General features: G+C 41.2%; 1 protein-coding gene across 1 annotated transcript in view; it reads left to right on the top strand.

Annotated features, from left to right (window-relative positions):
* Positions 1-1,566: 1,566 nt before the first annotated feature.
* The window catches only part of Pir (pirin), a 91,447-nt gene continuing 76,424 nt past the window's right edge, over positions 1,567-16,589 (top strand). The window contains exons 1-3 of the mRNA XM_041639993.1: positions 1,567-1,814; positions 3,739-3,867; positions 13,205-13,297. Of these exons, the coding sequence (XP_041495927.1) occupies positions 3,772-3,867; positions 13,205-13,297 (189 nt within the window). The 5' untranslated portion in view covers positions 1,567-1,814; positions 3,739-3,771. The remainder of the gene's footprint in view (positions 1,815-3,738; positions 3,868-13,204; positions 13,298-16,589) is intronic.

A 16,589-nucleotide genomic window follows, 5' to 3' on the forward strand; every position in this document is an offset into this window, starting at 1 on the left:
CAGGGAAGTTTTGATATTTATGTGTATTATCTCATTTGACCTTGAATCATTTAAGGTAGGTAGGGTTAGTTTCAGCCCCACTGATATCAGAGCCCAGGAAAAGACTTCAAAACAAAGAAAATTAGTATCTCTTAGGAATATATTTTAATATGGATTTAGGTATAGGCAATAAGGAAGTGAGATGGCCACTTTAAGGAAGACAATATACACCCAAGTATGGCCATGGACTTCACAGGAGAGAAACAAAAATCCTTGGACGACTTCATAAATTTGTGTGTGATTCTTGTCCAAAGCTCATGCTACTCCCCTCTGTACTGTTCCAGTTCCAGTGTGTGCTGCCCAATTGAGCACCAGGCGAAAGTCTTTGCTCTTCTACTTCCCTCTTTGTTTACAAACTATGCATGCATGGCAAATGGGTATGCACCCCCACTATATGCATTTTGTACAGTCTGCAAACCAGGGTTGCTTTTCACATTTTAAGGTGTTGAGGGGGATGGGGGTGTAACTCAGTTGGCAGATTGCTCGCCTAGCAAGCACCAAGCCCTGGGTCCAGTCTCCAGGACCACATAAAACTGGCCACGGTGGTGGATGAGCTACTGTGACCCCAACATTTGGGGACGTGGGCAGGAAAATCAGAAGTTCAAGGTTATCCTTGGCTATCTAGAGAGGCAAGGCCAGCCCAGGATATATGGAACCGGGTCTCAAAATATTAGTTGAAATATAAAGTCAAAAGAATATTTTATAAGTGCAAATTGCATGAATTCAAAATATAATCTCATGAATTAAAATTTCGTTATCTGTAATAAAATTTTTATTGAAATGTAGCCATGCTCAGTAAGTGTGATCTGTGGCTGTTTCCTGGCTACAAAAGCAAATTGAAGCAGTCTCCTCGGAAGAGCCACACAGCTGGAAACTCTGTTTTAGACAGTTGTCCAGGTTCATTTCAGGGTTCCTGCTCTCACTCTTCCCAAGACAAGCCTTTGTAGTGTTTAAAGAACATTCAGGTTGGCAGCGTCGCCTGATTAAAAGTCCGAGGAAAACTAAATTGCTTCCTGGTTGGGTGCACATTCTCATCCTCTTGAGGGCAGCTCTCCAATGCCTTCTCCCTACAGCTCAACAAAATCCAAGCCCTTCGTCACATGTCTACCTATTAGAGTGTGCCTGCCCTTTCGGCAGGAACAGAGATGTTTTGGCTCTTGCTCTACTCTGTCCCTGGCCCTGTTCTCTCTGGCAAACAGCAAGAAGCATATTTATGAGAAACAACTGGGTAGCACCTAGGAGGAGGCGGGCTTATTTTGTTCTTACAACCCTGCAATGTTGGTACTATCTTCACCACTCTCATTTCACTGGGAACCTGACGCACAGAGAGGCTGACTCACCTGCCCAAAATAGGACAAGCGGTTAGGGAACATTCCTGTCCCTAGAGCCAAAGGGTTGGGTGACAAACTGGAGTGAAAACAGGTTTTCCTTCTAGGTGAATCTAGAGGTTTGCCGAGCACCGGAGCACCCCACACATAGGGGGACAGCGCGACCCCAAGAGGTCAAGGTGCGCATCACTCTTTGGATAGAAGCTCAAAAGGCAGACCCAGAGAGGCGGAGTCAGAGGATCCAAACCCAGGGTAAATAAAGGGAGTGTCACCCCATCCAAAACCCCAGAGACCTAGAGACTCCGCCTTCCTGAGGCCTCACAGCGAAGTGCTGAGTCACGCTGACGGACAGCCGGCGCTCTGCAACCCTTCTTCCTTGTGCTGCGTTCCTGACGCTGCGAAGGCTGTACGACAGTGGCTTCCTTCCTGGGCCTGCTCAGCAGCCGAGTGAGTGGCCCAGGAACCCCCAGCCCCGCCCCGCCGCCGTCCCCCCCATCCCGCCCCTCCACCCCCCCCCCCCCCCGCGAGGGTGGTGTGTGTGTGTGTGTGTGTGTGTGTGTGTGTGTGTGTGTGTGTTGGTGAGGGAGGTGATGCCTGGACCAGTTTTCACGGTGTTCCCTTTCCCAGCATACTACTGGCTCCTAGGGGAGCTGAGGGACGGAGATGCTTAAATAGCACCGAGATTTAGTGAAGGGACCACAGCTTGGCTTTTTTTCCACACAAAACATTGTAATTAGCGAATGGCCTCATCCTTGTTCATGTGTGTAGTGTCCAACTGTGGGAGTCTGGAGGGACCCAGAAAATCTAGGTGGAGGCAAAACTACTTACTTGTTGCATAGATCTGGATGATGACAGGCCTGTATTCAAAAGTTCGTTTCTGTGCCCCACATTTCTTGGTACAATAGGTACATATTGATTGTCTGCTAGAGGGGTTACACTTTAAGATCTGCCTTCCCTAAGTGGAGGGTACTCCTGTGTAGAGTCTCTCTAAATAACAGCAGCCTACTTTCCCATAGCACCATTTGAAACCTTTGAGGTAGATACTTCTTAATCCCATTTTATAGATGGAAAAACTGAGGCACAGAGAGTCACAAGTGAAAGCAGGCTGGAATGTGGCAAAGCTGAGATATAAATTTAAGGTGTCCAGCTCCAGAATTGTCATCTTGTTAAAACACTTTTCTTGGTTGCAGTAGGAATCTTTGAAGGATTGGCTAGAGTTCACTTGGTGAACAGATCTGAAGATTTAGGATTACTTGTCTGCAAACACATGAAGTTAGGAATGGGGCTCATTGTTAGGGCTTCGACTTCATCAATAAATAATGAAGCAGTCTTGAAGAATAATAATTGTGGAATATAGGTTGTTCCTGAACCATGGGATCCCTTGCTGGGGGTAGCTCATACATAATTTGTCTGTGCTTTAGAGGACTTTAGCAGGAAGTTCAAAGATTTCCTGCCTGAGAAATTGCCTGTACAAGATCTACATAAGATCAAGCCAGTCAAAATTCCAACACAGATGGGAGGAAGGTTTGTGAAGTCCCACCCCTGACTGAGAAACTTTGGCACTTGGAAGCTGCTGGAGTAGGGAGTGTCAGTTTTCTTCAAGAAGGTGGCCCCCGTTAGGATGCCCGTGCCTCGGTAGATGACCCAACACCCATGTGCACAACAAGGACACCACCACTTGGACTCAGTAGGCTTTGGAAAAGCAGCTTGGAGCTGGGCATGAGATGTGATTGGAGTCTGAGAGAAGTTGGAGGGTGAATAAGGGGTGGATATAATAAAAAAACATATTGTATACGTGCTTGTAGTGATTAAGGAATGATTGTTTTAAATGACCGTGGACGTTAGAGATAGATGGGTAATTGAGTTCAATCACTCCTGAAGATCTCTTTCAATGCCAGCACCATCATTCCGGTGAGAATCACATATCTCTAGTTTTTTCTTCTTGCTTCCAGTGTTACCAAAAATCCTCCACTTCCATCTTCCACCCTACCTCATGGTGGCATGTTCGTGGTGCAGGAAGTCAAGAGATACCACTGAAGCAAGACATATAAAATGCTCTTTAGATATTTCTAGTAAGTTCTTTCTAAAAGTTGTAATTGCTAACCTTTGTATGAGATGACTGCAGGATTACATGAGGTAACTGCTAATAATGGGGTTCAGGTGCCTAGTAAATACTAATACATGTTCACCATCGTTGTGTTTTAAGAAAATCACCTAATCTAGGCCCTGTTCACAGTAAGTACGCAATAAATTACAACTGTTAGAATTTGGGGGCAAGCCTAATCTCAATATCCTTAGTTTATAGCCTGTAGAGATTTCCTCTGTTGTGATGTCTTTTGTTGTCTTTCATCTTGCCCCCCATCTTCTGCAGCTCAACACCAGAACATTCTTTATACACTTCAAAATGGGATCCTCTAAGAAGGTTACGCTCTCAGTGCTCAGCCGGGAGCAGCCAGAAGGGGTTGGAGCTCGGGTCCGCAGAAGCATTGGCAGACCTGAGGTACGTTGGCTGGACAACTACCTTGTACATTCATTTCTGAAGGAACGGGTGGGATAGTGAAGGGAATTTGGGAAGAAAGAGGCAAGATGGCCTTGAGCTTCCCTGTGGGGTTCCTGTCTTAAGGTTTATACTGCTGTGAAGAGATATTGTGACCACCGCAACTCTTATACAGAAAACATTTAATTGGAGTGGTGCACTTAACGTTTTCAGAGGTTCAGGCAATTATCATCATGACGGGGAGCATGGTGTGCAGGCAGATGTGGTGCTGAAGCTGTGAGCACTACATATTGAGCCAACAGACTGACAGTCACACTGAGGGGAGCTTGAGCAAAAGAGACATCAAAGCCCGCCCCCACAGTGACACACTTCCCCCAACAAGGCCACACCTCTTAGTAATGCCAGTCCCTTTGGGGGCCATTTTCTTTCAAACCACCCCAGTGCCAGAGGGAGAAACATGGAAGTCCACAACTGGGGCCACGTGTGGATCAACCCCAGCCTAAAGGAGGCTTCTGGAACGTGGGTAAAGAGGGTCTGGGTAGCAGGTTAGCTGAAGCGCAGGAGATCGTCTGCTTTTCTCTGCATGCCCGTGGTCTGTCTTGAGCTGAGGAGCATTCTGGCTGTCAGCCTTAGCATTCATGTCTTCAGATGTGCCCGACTCGTAGCCTCTCTACCCTTGATTACATGGTCATACTTCAGAACGCAAATAACCAGATCTCAGCTTCAGATTCCTAAGGAAGACAGTCTGATTTGCTCTGCCAGGGTCAGGTCTCCTGGCTAATCACATAGTAAAGGATTTGTATTTGTGCACTGAGATCCAGCTCTGTAGATCTCTGGTGTGGTGGCAGGAGCACAAGGGAACTTAGAATTGTGACTCTAGACATTTTTTTAACATTAGAGACTTTTAAATTTAAATACTAGGGAATATATGAAATTTAGGGAGGGGTCTTAGCTGCACAGAGAGGTGTCAAATAGTGATCATAGCCAAGGGCTAGTTCCCCAGTGCTATTCCATATTAAATGTTGTGAATAAGAGAAGAAATGCATTTTGGGAAGCAGGGCTAATTTCTTATACTCCACTCCAGCATTTTCATAAGGCCTCGTGGCTAAACTTTATACCTCTCATTACATACGGGTTTCTTTGTCTACAGTTTTGATAAAAAACGTATTTGAAAATGTTCATGGAGTCATTTTGTTCATCAGGTGTTTTGTTTGTTTTTTGGAGTACTGGGGATTGAACATAGGGAGACCCTTGGATATGCTAGGCAAACAATCTGTCATTGAACTATAGCCTCAGTCCTTTTTTTGGATCTTATTTTGAGACAAGAGTCTCACTAAGTTGCCTGGACTGGCCTTGAACTCCAGTCCTCCTGCTTCAGCCTCTTGAATAGCGGGGTTGCCAGGTTCCCTTTGCTCATAGGGGTTGAAAGTCTTGGCTTTTCCTCAGCGAGTGCTGCTCTGCATGACTGATGGCTTGGATGTTCTCAGTTTTAAAATTTAATTGAAAAGTTGTGTGTATTGTATTCAGCAGGATGTGTAGAATAGGAATGGTCAAAATTAGCTAATCAATATCTGTAGTACTTCACAGAATAATTTTACAAAGCATGTCTTTGTAAATTTCAACTATTTCATATGGTGCCATTTTACAGATAAGAAGCGCTATTGATTCTTGAGCTTCCTCTTCCTCTCCGACCATCTCTCTCTCATCTCACCTCAGCATTGGGAAGTCGCCATTCTAGCCTGCATTTCTGTTTGTTTAGATTCCACATCCAAGGGAGGGGTTGCAGTATTTGTCCTTCTGTGGCTGAGCCATTTCAGCCAGCACGGTGCTGATCAGCCATTGCAGCAGGAAGCAAACACTTCTCCCTCATCGGCTCAATCAATCTTCTTTCTTCCGTTTTGGGCCTCTGCCATTTTCCTTTCATTAGAACATTAGCTCACTCATATATATATATATATATATATCTTGAAATCCAAAATGTACCATTTATCAAAGAAAATACACAAATACATTTATCTTGATGGCTAAATGCATAGGGCCTGATGGAGGTGGTGCCATATCTTATGAGATAGCATCACCAAGAGAAAAACTGGAAAGAGTTCTGAGACCTCACAGACACCTGTTAGTGAGCCATTGCCATGTACTGAGTGTAGCTATTCCTTTAATTAGACCATCTGTCAAGAACGTATTAACACTTTTTCTTTTTAATCCTGTGAACCTCTTTAGTGGTCTAGTAAAACCTATCATTTTTTTTTGTAAAACAGTGTTTTGAAGTACACAAAACAGAATAGATGACTTTCCAAGAAAAATGTTTATATTATAACATGGTTGAGTTTTTCAGAGATAATCTAATCATCTTGGATTTTTATATTAAATAAAAGTTTTGAGTGATATATCTAATCACATTGTAATTTCAAACATGAACAATATTTCACATACCTACTCACAGATGTAAACTGTCATGAAATAGCTTTAGTTTCTGTTGGTTCCAGAATCACAGTTAGTGGTAATTTATTATAATTGACCGAGCTTTTTCACAATTGAAGAAGATACTGGATTTCAGTGATAGTTGCGCAACAGCATGAACATGCCTGATGCTAATGAACTGTGCTCTGAAAGCTGCTAAAAAGCTAAATCTTGGGCTTAGTGAGCTGGCTTAGTGGTTCCAAGTGTGTACTGCTTTTGTAGAGGACCTTAGTTTGATTCCTCATGCCCACATCTGGTGACTTACAGCTACCTATAACTCCAGCTCTGTAACATGAAGGGGCCTGCTTGTTGAGGTTTATGTCCTGCCCAGTTCCCCACAGCCGGCAAGCCCCCCAAAAAATCACACAGAGATCTCCATAAGATTATAAACTGATTGGTCCATTCGCTCAGGCTTCATATTAGCTTCTTTAATGTATAGTAACCCATTATTCTTATCTATGTTAGCCACATGACTCGGTACCTTTTCTTAGCCCAGGCAGGTTACATCTTGCTTCTTTGGTCTGGGCTGGACTGCGGAGGGAGCTTCCTGCTTCCCAGAATACTCCTGTTCTCTTTGTTCCACCTTTACTTCCTGTCTGGTTTTCCCACCTATACTTCCTGCCTGGCCAATCAGCATTTATTTAAAACATGATTGACAGGATACAGACAATTCTCCCGCACCACAGCTCCAGGGTGACCTTTTGCTTCTGGCCTCTGAGAGCACCTGAACATCCCCTCACACAGACACAGGCATCTACAGAACTACTACTATGACTACTACATCTTTCAAAATGCTAGATTTTATTTTGTGTCTACTTTACTATAGTCAAAAATATTCAGAAAAATTAGAGGTTAGTGAAAACAAAGATATGATTCCTCTCCACATAATCTTACATCTTTGAATTTTATGCTTTATTCTATATAAGAAATTTTGGTTGAAAACCTAGATTTTTCAAGACCATTTAAACTCAGTTCTCTGGTGTCACAGGTATTCTGTAACCATAACAGAAGAAAGAGGAATAATTCTGAATGTCATCAACTTTGTCTAATCACAAACGAGAGCAAAGGTGTTTCTAAACAGTTATGTTTTGCATTATTGAGAATTATATAGAGGGCACAGTTTTGTGTACTGAAGTTTTCTTGGGCAGACCCAAGAACTTTCCATGTTATTGTAGATTCTTTGTAAACATCGTTAAAAAAAATTTGCCACTTTTTTACTGTGTAAGCCTACCTTCATTCTTTTGTTCAAGACAATGTCTTTGACTGTTGATATTGTTGACACATTTTCACATTCTACAGAAAGGTAGACCCTGTACCCCTACCCTATCCCCTATCAGCAGAAATGAAGTCATTTGTCTACATCAAGGTTACTCTTCAAACTCTATGCACCAAAGCTTATGTCTCAAAGAAAAGGAAACTTCGGATTCCAAAGTTGTTTTCATATTAAAGCTGCAAAACTGCTCCATTTTAGCAGCTCCCACAAGTGTTTCTTTCTTCTTTTTTTTCCCTTCCTACCACTGCAAATATAGAGGTTAAAGAGGAACTTCCAGTCCTCCTTTCTATGGTTAGCAATTAGGAAAAGATGGGCTGGCTCACATCTTTCGCTATAGTTATCCGTGGACCAGGCTAGACAGTCAAGGACTTTGAGTGACTGACTGACTAGCATGTTGTTGGGAGGTGGTTCCTTTGTGCTCCCAGGAGAAGAGAAACCTATCATCTTTAGCGCTTGTCTTTATGCTGTCCAATTCCACCAGATACTGTTCAGTAGAAAACCATTCTCTGGGGGCTATTTAATTACTCAAGAGGATAATTTGAAGCAAAGAAAACTAGAGGAAATCGCATAATGAATGTCCTGTTCCATTTCTCCCCTCAAAGTATTTTGAACAGAAACACAGATGCCATTTTGTTCATAACTATTTGAATTTCTCTCTCTGAAACACAAGAATAAGAGAGGATAATGGGATCTATGTGACACAAACGCTGAAGGGGTGAACTATTGCAGGGTTAGGAAGTGACCAGCAAGGAGAATGCAGATATGAATAGATGCATAATACGATATATGAAAATCAAACAATGAAAATCATCACTTGGTATGCCAGCTAACAAATTAATGAAAAAGATGTGGAGGGGAATGGCACAAGAAGAGAGGATGACAAAAATATTATAGTCCCCTTATTATATTGAACCATTAAAAGAATTCTTTAATAATATCAAATAGCTATTTGCTGAGACAATAGCCACCCCTTGTCCTCTGACACAGAAAGGAGGAACAGGACAAAAGCAAAAGGATAAACACTAACTGTCCATCCTCATTTTATAAGGAACAACCCTAAAAGTTCAACCCTGGAATTGCTTTATGCTAGCCAGGTTTAGTCATAGGTCCTAATTACAAGAGACTAAAGAATCTAGCAAAAACACCACCCAGAGTTTGTGGGGTACACCCTGCGTATTTAGGAGTATTCTAGACTCAAGAGAATATTATTTGTAAAGAACACCTCCATCCTATCTCCAAAGGCCTGCTACTTCTCATAGGCACTTCCAGCGCTTCTGGGTTTCCAAATCCTACTGGGCTGTTAGAGCTTTATTTTGGGGTTGCTACAGGCCTGAGGGGCTGGTGGCCACAGGTTTTGTTTGGAGTTCTGAAGCTGTTGAAAGAACAATCTTGGAAGCTGCTATTTAAATTTGGCAGCTAAAGGATCTGGAAGTATTACAAGGAAAAGATACATGGGGGAAAAGATGTGATTGAATTGAGGACCTCATTAGAACATTTTAGAAAATTAGAGTTCTAATAGAAGTCTGTTCTTGTGGACAGATGGCACATGCTTATTGAACATGTTGCTCAAAATTTAGCAAATGTTTTTTTTTTAATTTATTTATTTATTAAGGATTTCTGCCTCCTCCCCGCCACCACCTCCGATTTCCCTCCCCCTCCCCCGATCAAGTCCCTCTCCCTCATCAGCTTGAAGAGCAATCAGGGTTCCCCGACCTGTAGGAAGTCCAAGGACCGCCCACCTCCATCCAGGTCTAGTAAGGTGAGCATCCAAACTGCCTAGGCTCCCCCAAAGCCAGTACGTGCAGTAGGATCAAAAACCCATTGCCATTGTTCTTGAGTTCTCAGTAGTCCTCATTGTCTGCTATGTTCAGTGAGTCCGGTTTTATCCCAGGCTTTTTCAGACCCAGGCCAGCTGGCCTTGGTGAGTTCCCGATAGAACATCCCCATTGTCTCAGTGTGTGGGAGATTAGTAAGGACTAATTTTCATGCCTGCACATTGCACTCCAGTATAACAGTCCAATGCAAGCATACTCTTGTTTATTGGAGTCTCTCTTATCCATGTCTCTCATCTTCTGGCCAGTTGAACACTTTATCCCTGTGACTCTTGCCCTGATCAGCTACCTGGAGTCTATAGCCCTTTTTGTAGCAATGAGGCGAGCAAGGCCCTCCTACTCCACCTTATATTATACTGACTTTCTTCTTGTGGATGTGTTCAAATGGCATAGGGAGCCAATGTGCAGGCAAATACAAATAATATTGATATGGTTTAAATGTGTGTGTCCTTCCCCAAACCGAAGTTTGTGATCCTATCTTTCAAGCTGATGGTATTAGCAGGCAGGGTCTTTTGGAAGGCAGTTATATCATGAAGATGAAATCTGCATATCTGGGATTAATGTCCTTATGAGGAAGATCATAGAGAGTTAGCTGTCATCATGCAAGGACACAGAATGTGTTGCCTGTGAACCATAAAATATATTTTAACTAGACATTAAAGTTGCTGCTGCCTTAACCTTGGACTTCTGAACTTTTAGCACCAAAAGAAATACATTTTAATTTCTTTGAAGGTATTTACTTTATGATATTTTGTGATAGCTCCTTGAGTGAACTAAGGTGGTACCCATTGCTTCTATTGTTTTGGGTAATAGTTCCTGAATTCTCTGTAGATGGGTTTTTATCAAATAGTTATTTGGCCACAAGCTTGATGACCTTCTCATTCTTTACGAGTGGGGTGCATATTTTCCCAGCCTTTCAGGTTTATTTTTCTTTTGATCAACAATTCTGGGTTTGTATTATTTCTCTCTTCATAGACTTTCCTACAAGTGCTCAAAGGGAACCGTGTCGTTCCTCCAAGACTTTGTGAGAAGTACCTTTAGCTAAGTTGAATTTCCAATTTCATTACTCGAGAGTTCTGCTGTCCTTGAAATACAAGGTCAGGCATACAGGTTGGGCACGTCTTTGTCTTTTAAGCAGGATCACCTTCCCTCCAGCTTCCAGTGTGTACTTCACTTCTTTCTGAGAAATCTATGTTCTTGTTGCTACCATCATTTTGTGCAGGATTCTTCAGCTAGTGCTTAAGAAAACTGGGGTGCTGCCTGTGACTTGTCTCCCTTCCTTTTGAGCCCACCAAATTTCACACTCCAATGGCCATAACATAGCTTTCTTTTTCTGGGGTGACTCTCAAACGCCTTTTAGCCTTGGTCTCATTACCCAGTCCCCAAAGCTGCTTCCATATCTTGAGATTGTCATTCCAGCCCAGCGCCCCTTCTCAGAAACAGTGAATATTAACTGTTCTATGGGTGCCTAATAATGACAAGTGTTTACTGAAAAGAGGGAACTTTGTATTTTCATAGTTTGTTTGAAAGCAGTTTCTTTGCCTATATGAATCTCTTTGACAACAAGAAGTAATAGTCATCCTCATCTTCATCCATACTAGGAGACAAAGGAGAAAAAGACACATAATTAGCTCAGTTGATACACAAGAACAAGGTAATTCAAAATCCATGATAAACTTAATAAACTAGACATGGAAGGGCAATTCCTTAACTTTATGAAGGATGTCTATTGAAAAATAGAAGTCTGCAGTTAACAACCTGCTTAATCTTTAGGTGTGTTACCCATGAGTCCCAGGGTAAGCGTCCTTCTCCTTGTTTGTCTCCATGCATGTGCTGTTTTAACATGAGTTCCAAAAAGAGAAGATACTGAGGCCAGCTGGACTCAGCAAAAACCTAGAAAAATTCAACTTGTGGTTTTCAATTAAGTCAAGAAAAAACAGTTTTTATGAACTATTGGGGAAGCTTATTCATAAATACACTGGTGAAATGAACATCTTAAAAAAAAAGAAGCTCCAGGGGAATTACTAAAATTAATAAATGCTGACAGTGTTCAAAGCATGTATCTATTCAGATTTATAATTCCCAACAGCAAACTGTTCAAAATATAATTTTAAGTGCAGTTTATGATGCCATTCGAGTATGTTAGCCACAAAATTAAAATATATACAAAACCTCTATGAAAAAATAATTACCTATTGGAGGACATTTAAAATATTTAAGTATATATATATATATATATATATATATATATAATGTATTTATAAATAAGATAAATCAATGTTAGTTGATACATAGATTCAAAGCAATTCCAGTAAAACTTCCAACATCTTTAATCAAAGGTGTTGATAACAGTTTCTAAACAAATGGAAAAGAATAAGCAAGACAACCTTGAATATATATCAATGATAACACAGCTGTTTCTACCCATGGACTGACCTTGAAATTTATTTTCAGTAGCTTTTGCATAAACATTAATATTTATATGCATAACACTTATAGTAGCTACCTCAAAATTAACACGACCTCAAATGAACTCATAACTATTTTAAGGGTGCTGCTTCTGTAATAATTCCTTTTTTTGTTGAATGGGATTGCCTTCTTTCCAGGCATCCTAACAAGAAATTTGGGAGTTATATAATAGTCTTTTCACTTGCCTCATCGTTTCTATCTAGTCACCCAATGATTCTCCATCATTTCTGCTATTATCTTAGTTCCGACCCTTGCTCCTACTCAGAATATAGAATGATCTTTCGTAACCTAATTGTCTCACCTCCCAATTACAACCTATTACTTTCAGGAGAAGATTCAAATTCCTTTAAGATTTGAACTATCATTAGTTATGTTGGTCCATACCTTTTGTCCCAACACTTAGGAGGCAAGAGGATTGAGAGCTTAAGGCCAGTGTGGGATACACAGTGAGAATTTGTTTCAAGAACCAAAAACTTTCACCTCTATCACCTCTATTCTTTGCCCAGCTCTTGTCATAATCCAGTGTGTACTACAAAGACATAATATGTATTTTTAAATACAATATAGTCAAATTTAAATATTTACTTTGATTTATATCGCTACAGACTATTTGAACTATTTTAATAAAGAGCAAGAACTGGCATATGTATTCAGGTCCATGTGATTAGCTTATTGTTGACAGAAGAAACTAAGGGTTTATTAAATAAAATTGTGGAGAAAATCTGTTTTCTCTGCAAGAATATTCAGGAACATTTAATTTTATGTGCACATGGAATTCCAGTGAGTGGTGGACAGAGACTTTGTCAAGCACACCAATCTCTTTTAGCCCTCTTCTTTCTGGAACATTCTCCTTTTCCTCCTTTCTACTTAATTGACTCCAACATGCTCTTCAAGAGTCAGCGCAAGAGCCACTTCCCTGGTAGCTGCTTCCCTGATGCCACCCGTTCTTATTTGTGTGAAGTTGTCTTCCTTGAGAGCACTCATAATGGCATTGACGATACTGATTTTCTACACTCCCACCTCATGACGCTAAGAACCTGTTACAGGCTGATACTGACTTAGTTGACTATCATAGATAATCATGAAATGTTTGCTCTTCGCTCCTCTTACAATGTCAGTTCCAGTGTACTTGATGAGTCCCTGTGTGCATGCATTGTTGCCTTCTGAATGTGATCTGCATTTTAGAAGGTTGCTCACTGGCTATGCGATCTTCAGTGAGTTTTGTTAGCTATGTCTATGAATATACCTCGGTAGGATGACCTAAAAGCCATGTCTAATGTGTTGAATTTTACTATTCCAGTTGAAAAATCTGGATCCATTCTTACTGTTTGATGAGTTTAAAGGAGGAAGGCCGGGAGGGTTTCCTGATCACCCACACCGAGGCTTTGAAACAGTAAGTATCAAGATTTGACTGCAAAAGTGTGTGTTTTGACTTTTATTTCCTATTAGAAGCATTAAATAGAGGCAAAAATTGATTTATAAATATCTTGTCATAGGCTGCTATGTTGCTATTATAGCAATTGAAAATGAAATATAGTCAAATTTAAATATTAGCTTTAAAACAAAATTTTATTAATTAAATTTATTTATTTATTTTACATCTTGATTGAAGTTCCTTTCCCCTCTCTCCTCTCCTTCAATTCGCCCGTCACCACCTCCCCTCTGCCTCCACAACCTACCCACTCCTCCTCCATTTCTAATAAGAAGAGGGCAGGCCTCCCATGGATATCGACAAAGCATGAAATAGCAAGTTGCAGAAAGACTAAGCACCTCCCTTTTATTAAGGCTGGACAGTGTGACCCAGTATGAGGAAAAAAAGTCAGACAAAAGAGTCAGAGACAGCCTCTGTTCCCACTGTTAGGAGTCCCACAAGAGGACCAAGCTATACAACTGTCACATATATGCAGAGGGCCTAGGTCAGTTTCATGCAGGCTCCCTGGTTGTCAGTTCAGTCTCTGGGAGCCCCTATGAGCCCAGGTTAGTTGATTCTGTGAGTTTTCTTGTGGTGTCCTTGACCCCCCCACGACATACTCACATATAAATTTATAAATTTAATTGCACAAATTTGGAGATTCTGTTGGACACTACTTCTTTTTGTTTTCGTTACATGGGAAATAATGATGTGTAATGTAATATCATGGCGTTTTTCAATAGCTCCAGTTCTCCACACATATGTACATTCTTGGAGTCCTTAGGGACTTTACAAAGTTTAGCTCGTTCTCCATGAGAACCACCTGTATTTGTGGGAAGAAGAGATGGGCTCATTAAAGGCTTAGTGTATTTGTAGAGCCAATCCGTGAGAGAATAAATATTTACCCAGGGCTTTCAGCATGCCGGGGTTGGTGGAGGCTGATCTCTCCTATGTTGGGGTGCTGTGTGTTGTAGAGTGTTCATAGAAGACAGAGAAGGAGACCAAAGAAGGAGGCTTGAACCCTGGTTGCTTCTGTATGTACTCTAGTTAAGGAAGTATAAACAGGGAAAGATTTCATCACTGTATGTAACTGTGGAAAGATTTAACCAAAAAGCTTCCAGAAACAAGAAGAGGCTGCTTAGATGTGTGTTTCCTTCATTTATCTGTTGGCCTTCAGGTTTTCCACTCTGGTAGCACATTGGCTGCACAGTCTTCCTTTGCAGCAATGATGGAGACCTTGCTTTCCCCTCCCTATATCTGCACTTTATTCTCACCCTTTGCTCCTAACTCCGTAGCTCTGTTTGCCAGCTTGCAAATCCTTTAAGCTCTTTTCATATATTAGTGTCTCCATTATGTTTTATGTTTTCTAAACAATCTTTTTTTTTTATTTTTGAGACAGGGTTTCTTCATAGCTTTTTTTTTTGTTCCTGTCCTGGAACTAGCTCTTCTAGACCAGGCTGGCCTTGAACTCACAGAGATCCGCCTGCCTCTGCCTCCCGAGTGCTGGGATTAAAGGTGTGCGCCACCACTGCCCGGCTCTAAACAATCTTAAGTGGATGGACTTTCTTCTTCATTCGTTCCCAATGACATTATATTTATTATATATTTAACATACTTGTATACCTTGATGGTGGCCTTGAGCGACTGTCTTTCATTAGAATTGAGGATTACCCCAACCTCCCCTTACCACGCTCCAGAGGACTGTGCGTCGTTTCATCTTAGATTAGCCCACACCTCTCTGCATTCGCTGTGTAGGGGCACTCAGTAACTGACTTGTTAGAGACAATGACTATATTGAACAAAATGACTGCTGACCAGATTGCGCCTGTTTCCATTATGTAAAGTATCCTGGAAGGGGCCGGCTTTGTCACTCATGGTATTCAACTTTAAAGGACTTGCTGAAGAAGCTTAGCTATGGAATATTGGTCCTTGGTCCTTTCCTTGTGATTAAGAATTTTCCCTTCCATTACACTGTAATTACATTTATCCTTCGTATCTGTAGATTTTGTATTTATGAGTTCACCTGCTTGGAAAACCCATTGCTAATTGTCAAATCAATACGTGTAGAGCCTTGATGGTAATTCAGGGTGTGAGAGCGGCCCAGTGCGTCTCTTGCCAGCGGAGGTGGAACAAGGTGATGCCCTCTTTGTTGTTCAGCTCTCATAATGTAGGCCAATGTCCTTGCATCAACCTTCATGGCACGTTTCTTATATTTCCCTGCTTTTGGGTGTGCTTCCTATTCAATGGTTCCTGAGCGTTGGAAGCTTTCTATCTAGTATCCCTCCGCAGAAGGCTCCTCTTGTGCCTTGGTCACGGAGAAAACACATGCAGTCAGTAAACTTCTTTTAGGTATGACTTGGTACTGCTGGTTGAGAGTTCGTTAACATCAGTGGACAGTATATATTGCAAATGGGGGAGGTCTTTAAACAGAAGTAAATATATAATAGAACAGTGTTTTTCAACCCATGGGTTGTGACCCCTTGAGAGTTGACTAACTTTTTCACAGGGGTCACCTAAGACCATTGGAAAACACAGCTATTTACATTGTGATTTATAACAGTTACAAAATTACAGTTGTGAAGCAGCATGGAAAATAATTTTATGGCTGGGGGTCACCACAACATGAGGAACTGTATTAAAGGGGTGCAGCATTAGGAAGGCTGAGAACCACTGCAATAGAGGCACACATACATAGATAGGCTAATAAAACATTGTTGCCAGAGACTTGAAGGAGACCAATCTTAGATTGCCATTAGCAACCAATGTTTCAGGACTTGTTGATTAAGGGATCATGGTAGTTTTATAGACCATTATTACTTCAGAGCATGAGAAATCACTATGTTGGTTTTATCTTCCAGAATGTAGGTAAGCCAGAACTTAACTTTCTCTAAATTCAAACTTTTAAAGCCTGCACTTTAGGACTGGTGAGATGACTCAGAAGTTAAGAGCACTGGCTGCACTTGCAGAGTCCTGAGTTCAATTCCTGACACCCACATTACTCACAAATATCTGAAACTCTTCTGAGGGGGTCCTCTTCTGGCGTCATTTAGCACCAGACATGTACACAGTCTAGATACCACATGTAAAACATTTATACATGTACAAAAAAGATAAAATGTCTTTCAAAATTACAAAGAAAAATGAAACCTGAAATTTAAAGCCAAGTCCTTTAGGCTCTTATGACATTCATCTCGGAAGCTCAATCGAAATTCCAAAGGCTTGTCATGTTTAAAATTCTGACTAGCATATAAAATGAAAAATAAATAAAATGACT

Source organism: Microtus oregoni, unplaced genomic scaffold (genome assembly GCF_018167655.1).
Source record: "Microtus oregoni isolate MIOR12 unplaced genomic scaffold, Mior012 000061F_ref0000440, whole genome shotgun sequence".
Taxonomy (NCBI): Eukaryota; Metazoa; Chordata; class Mammalia; order Rodentia; family Cricetidae; genus Microtus; species Microtus oregoni.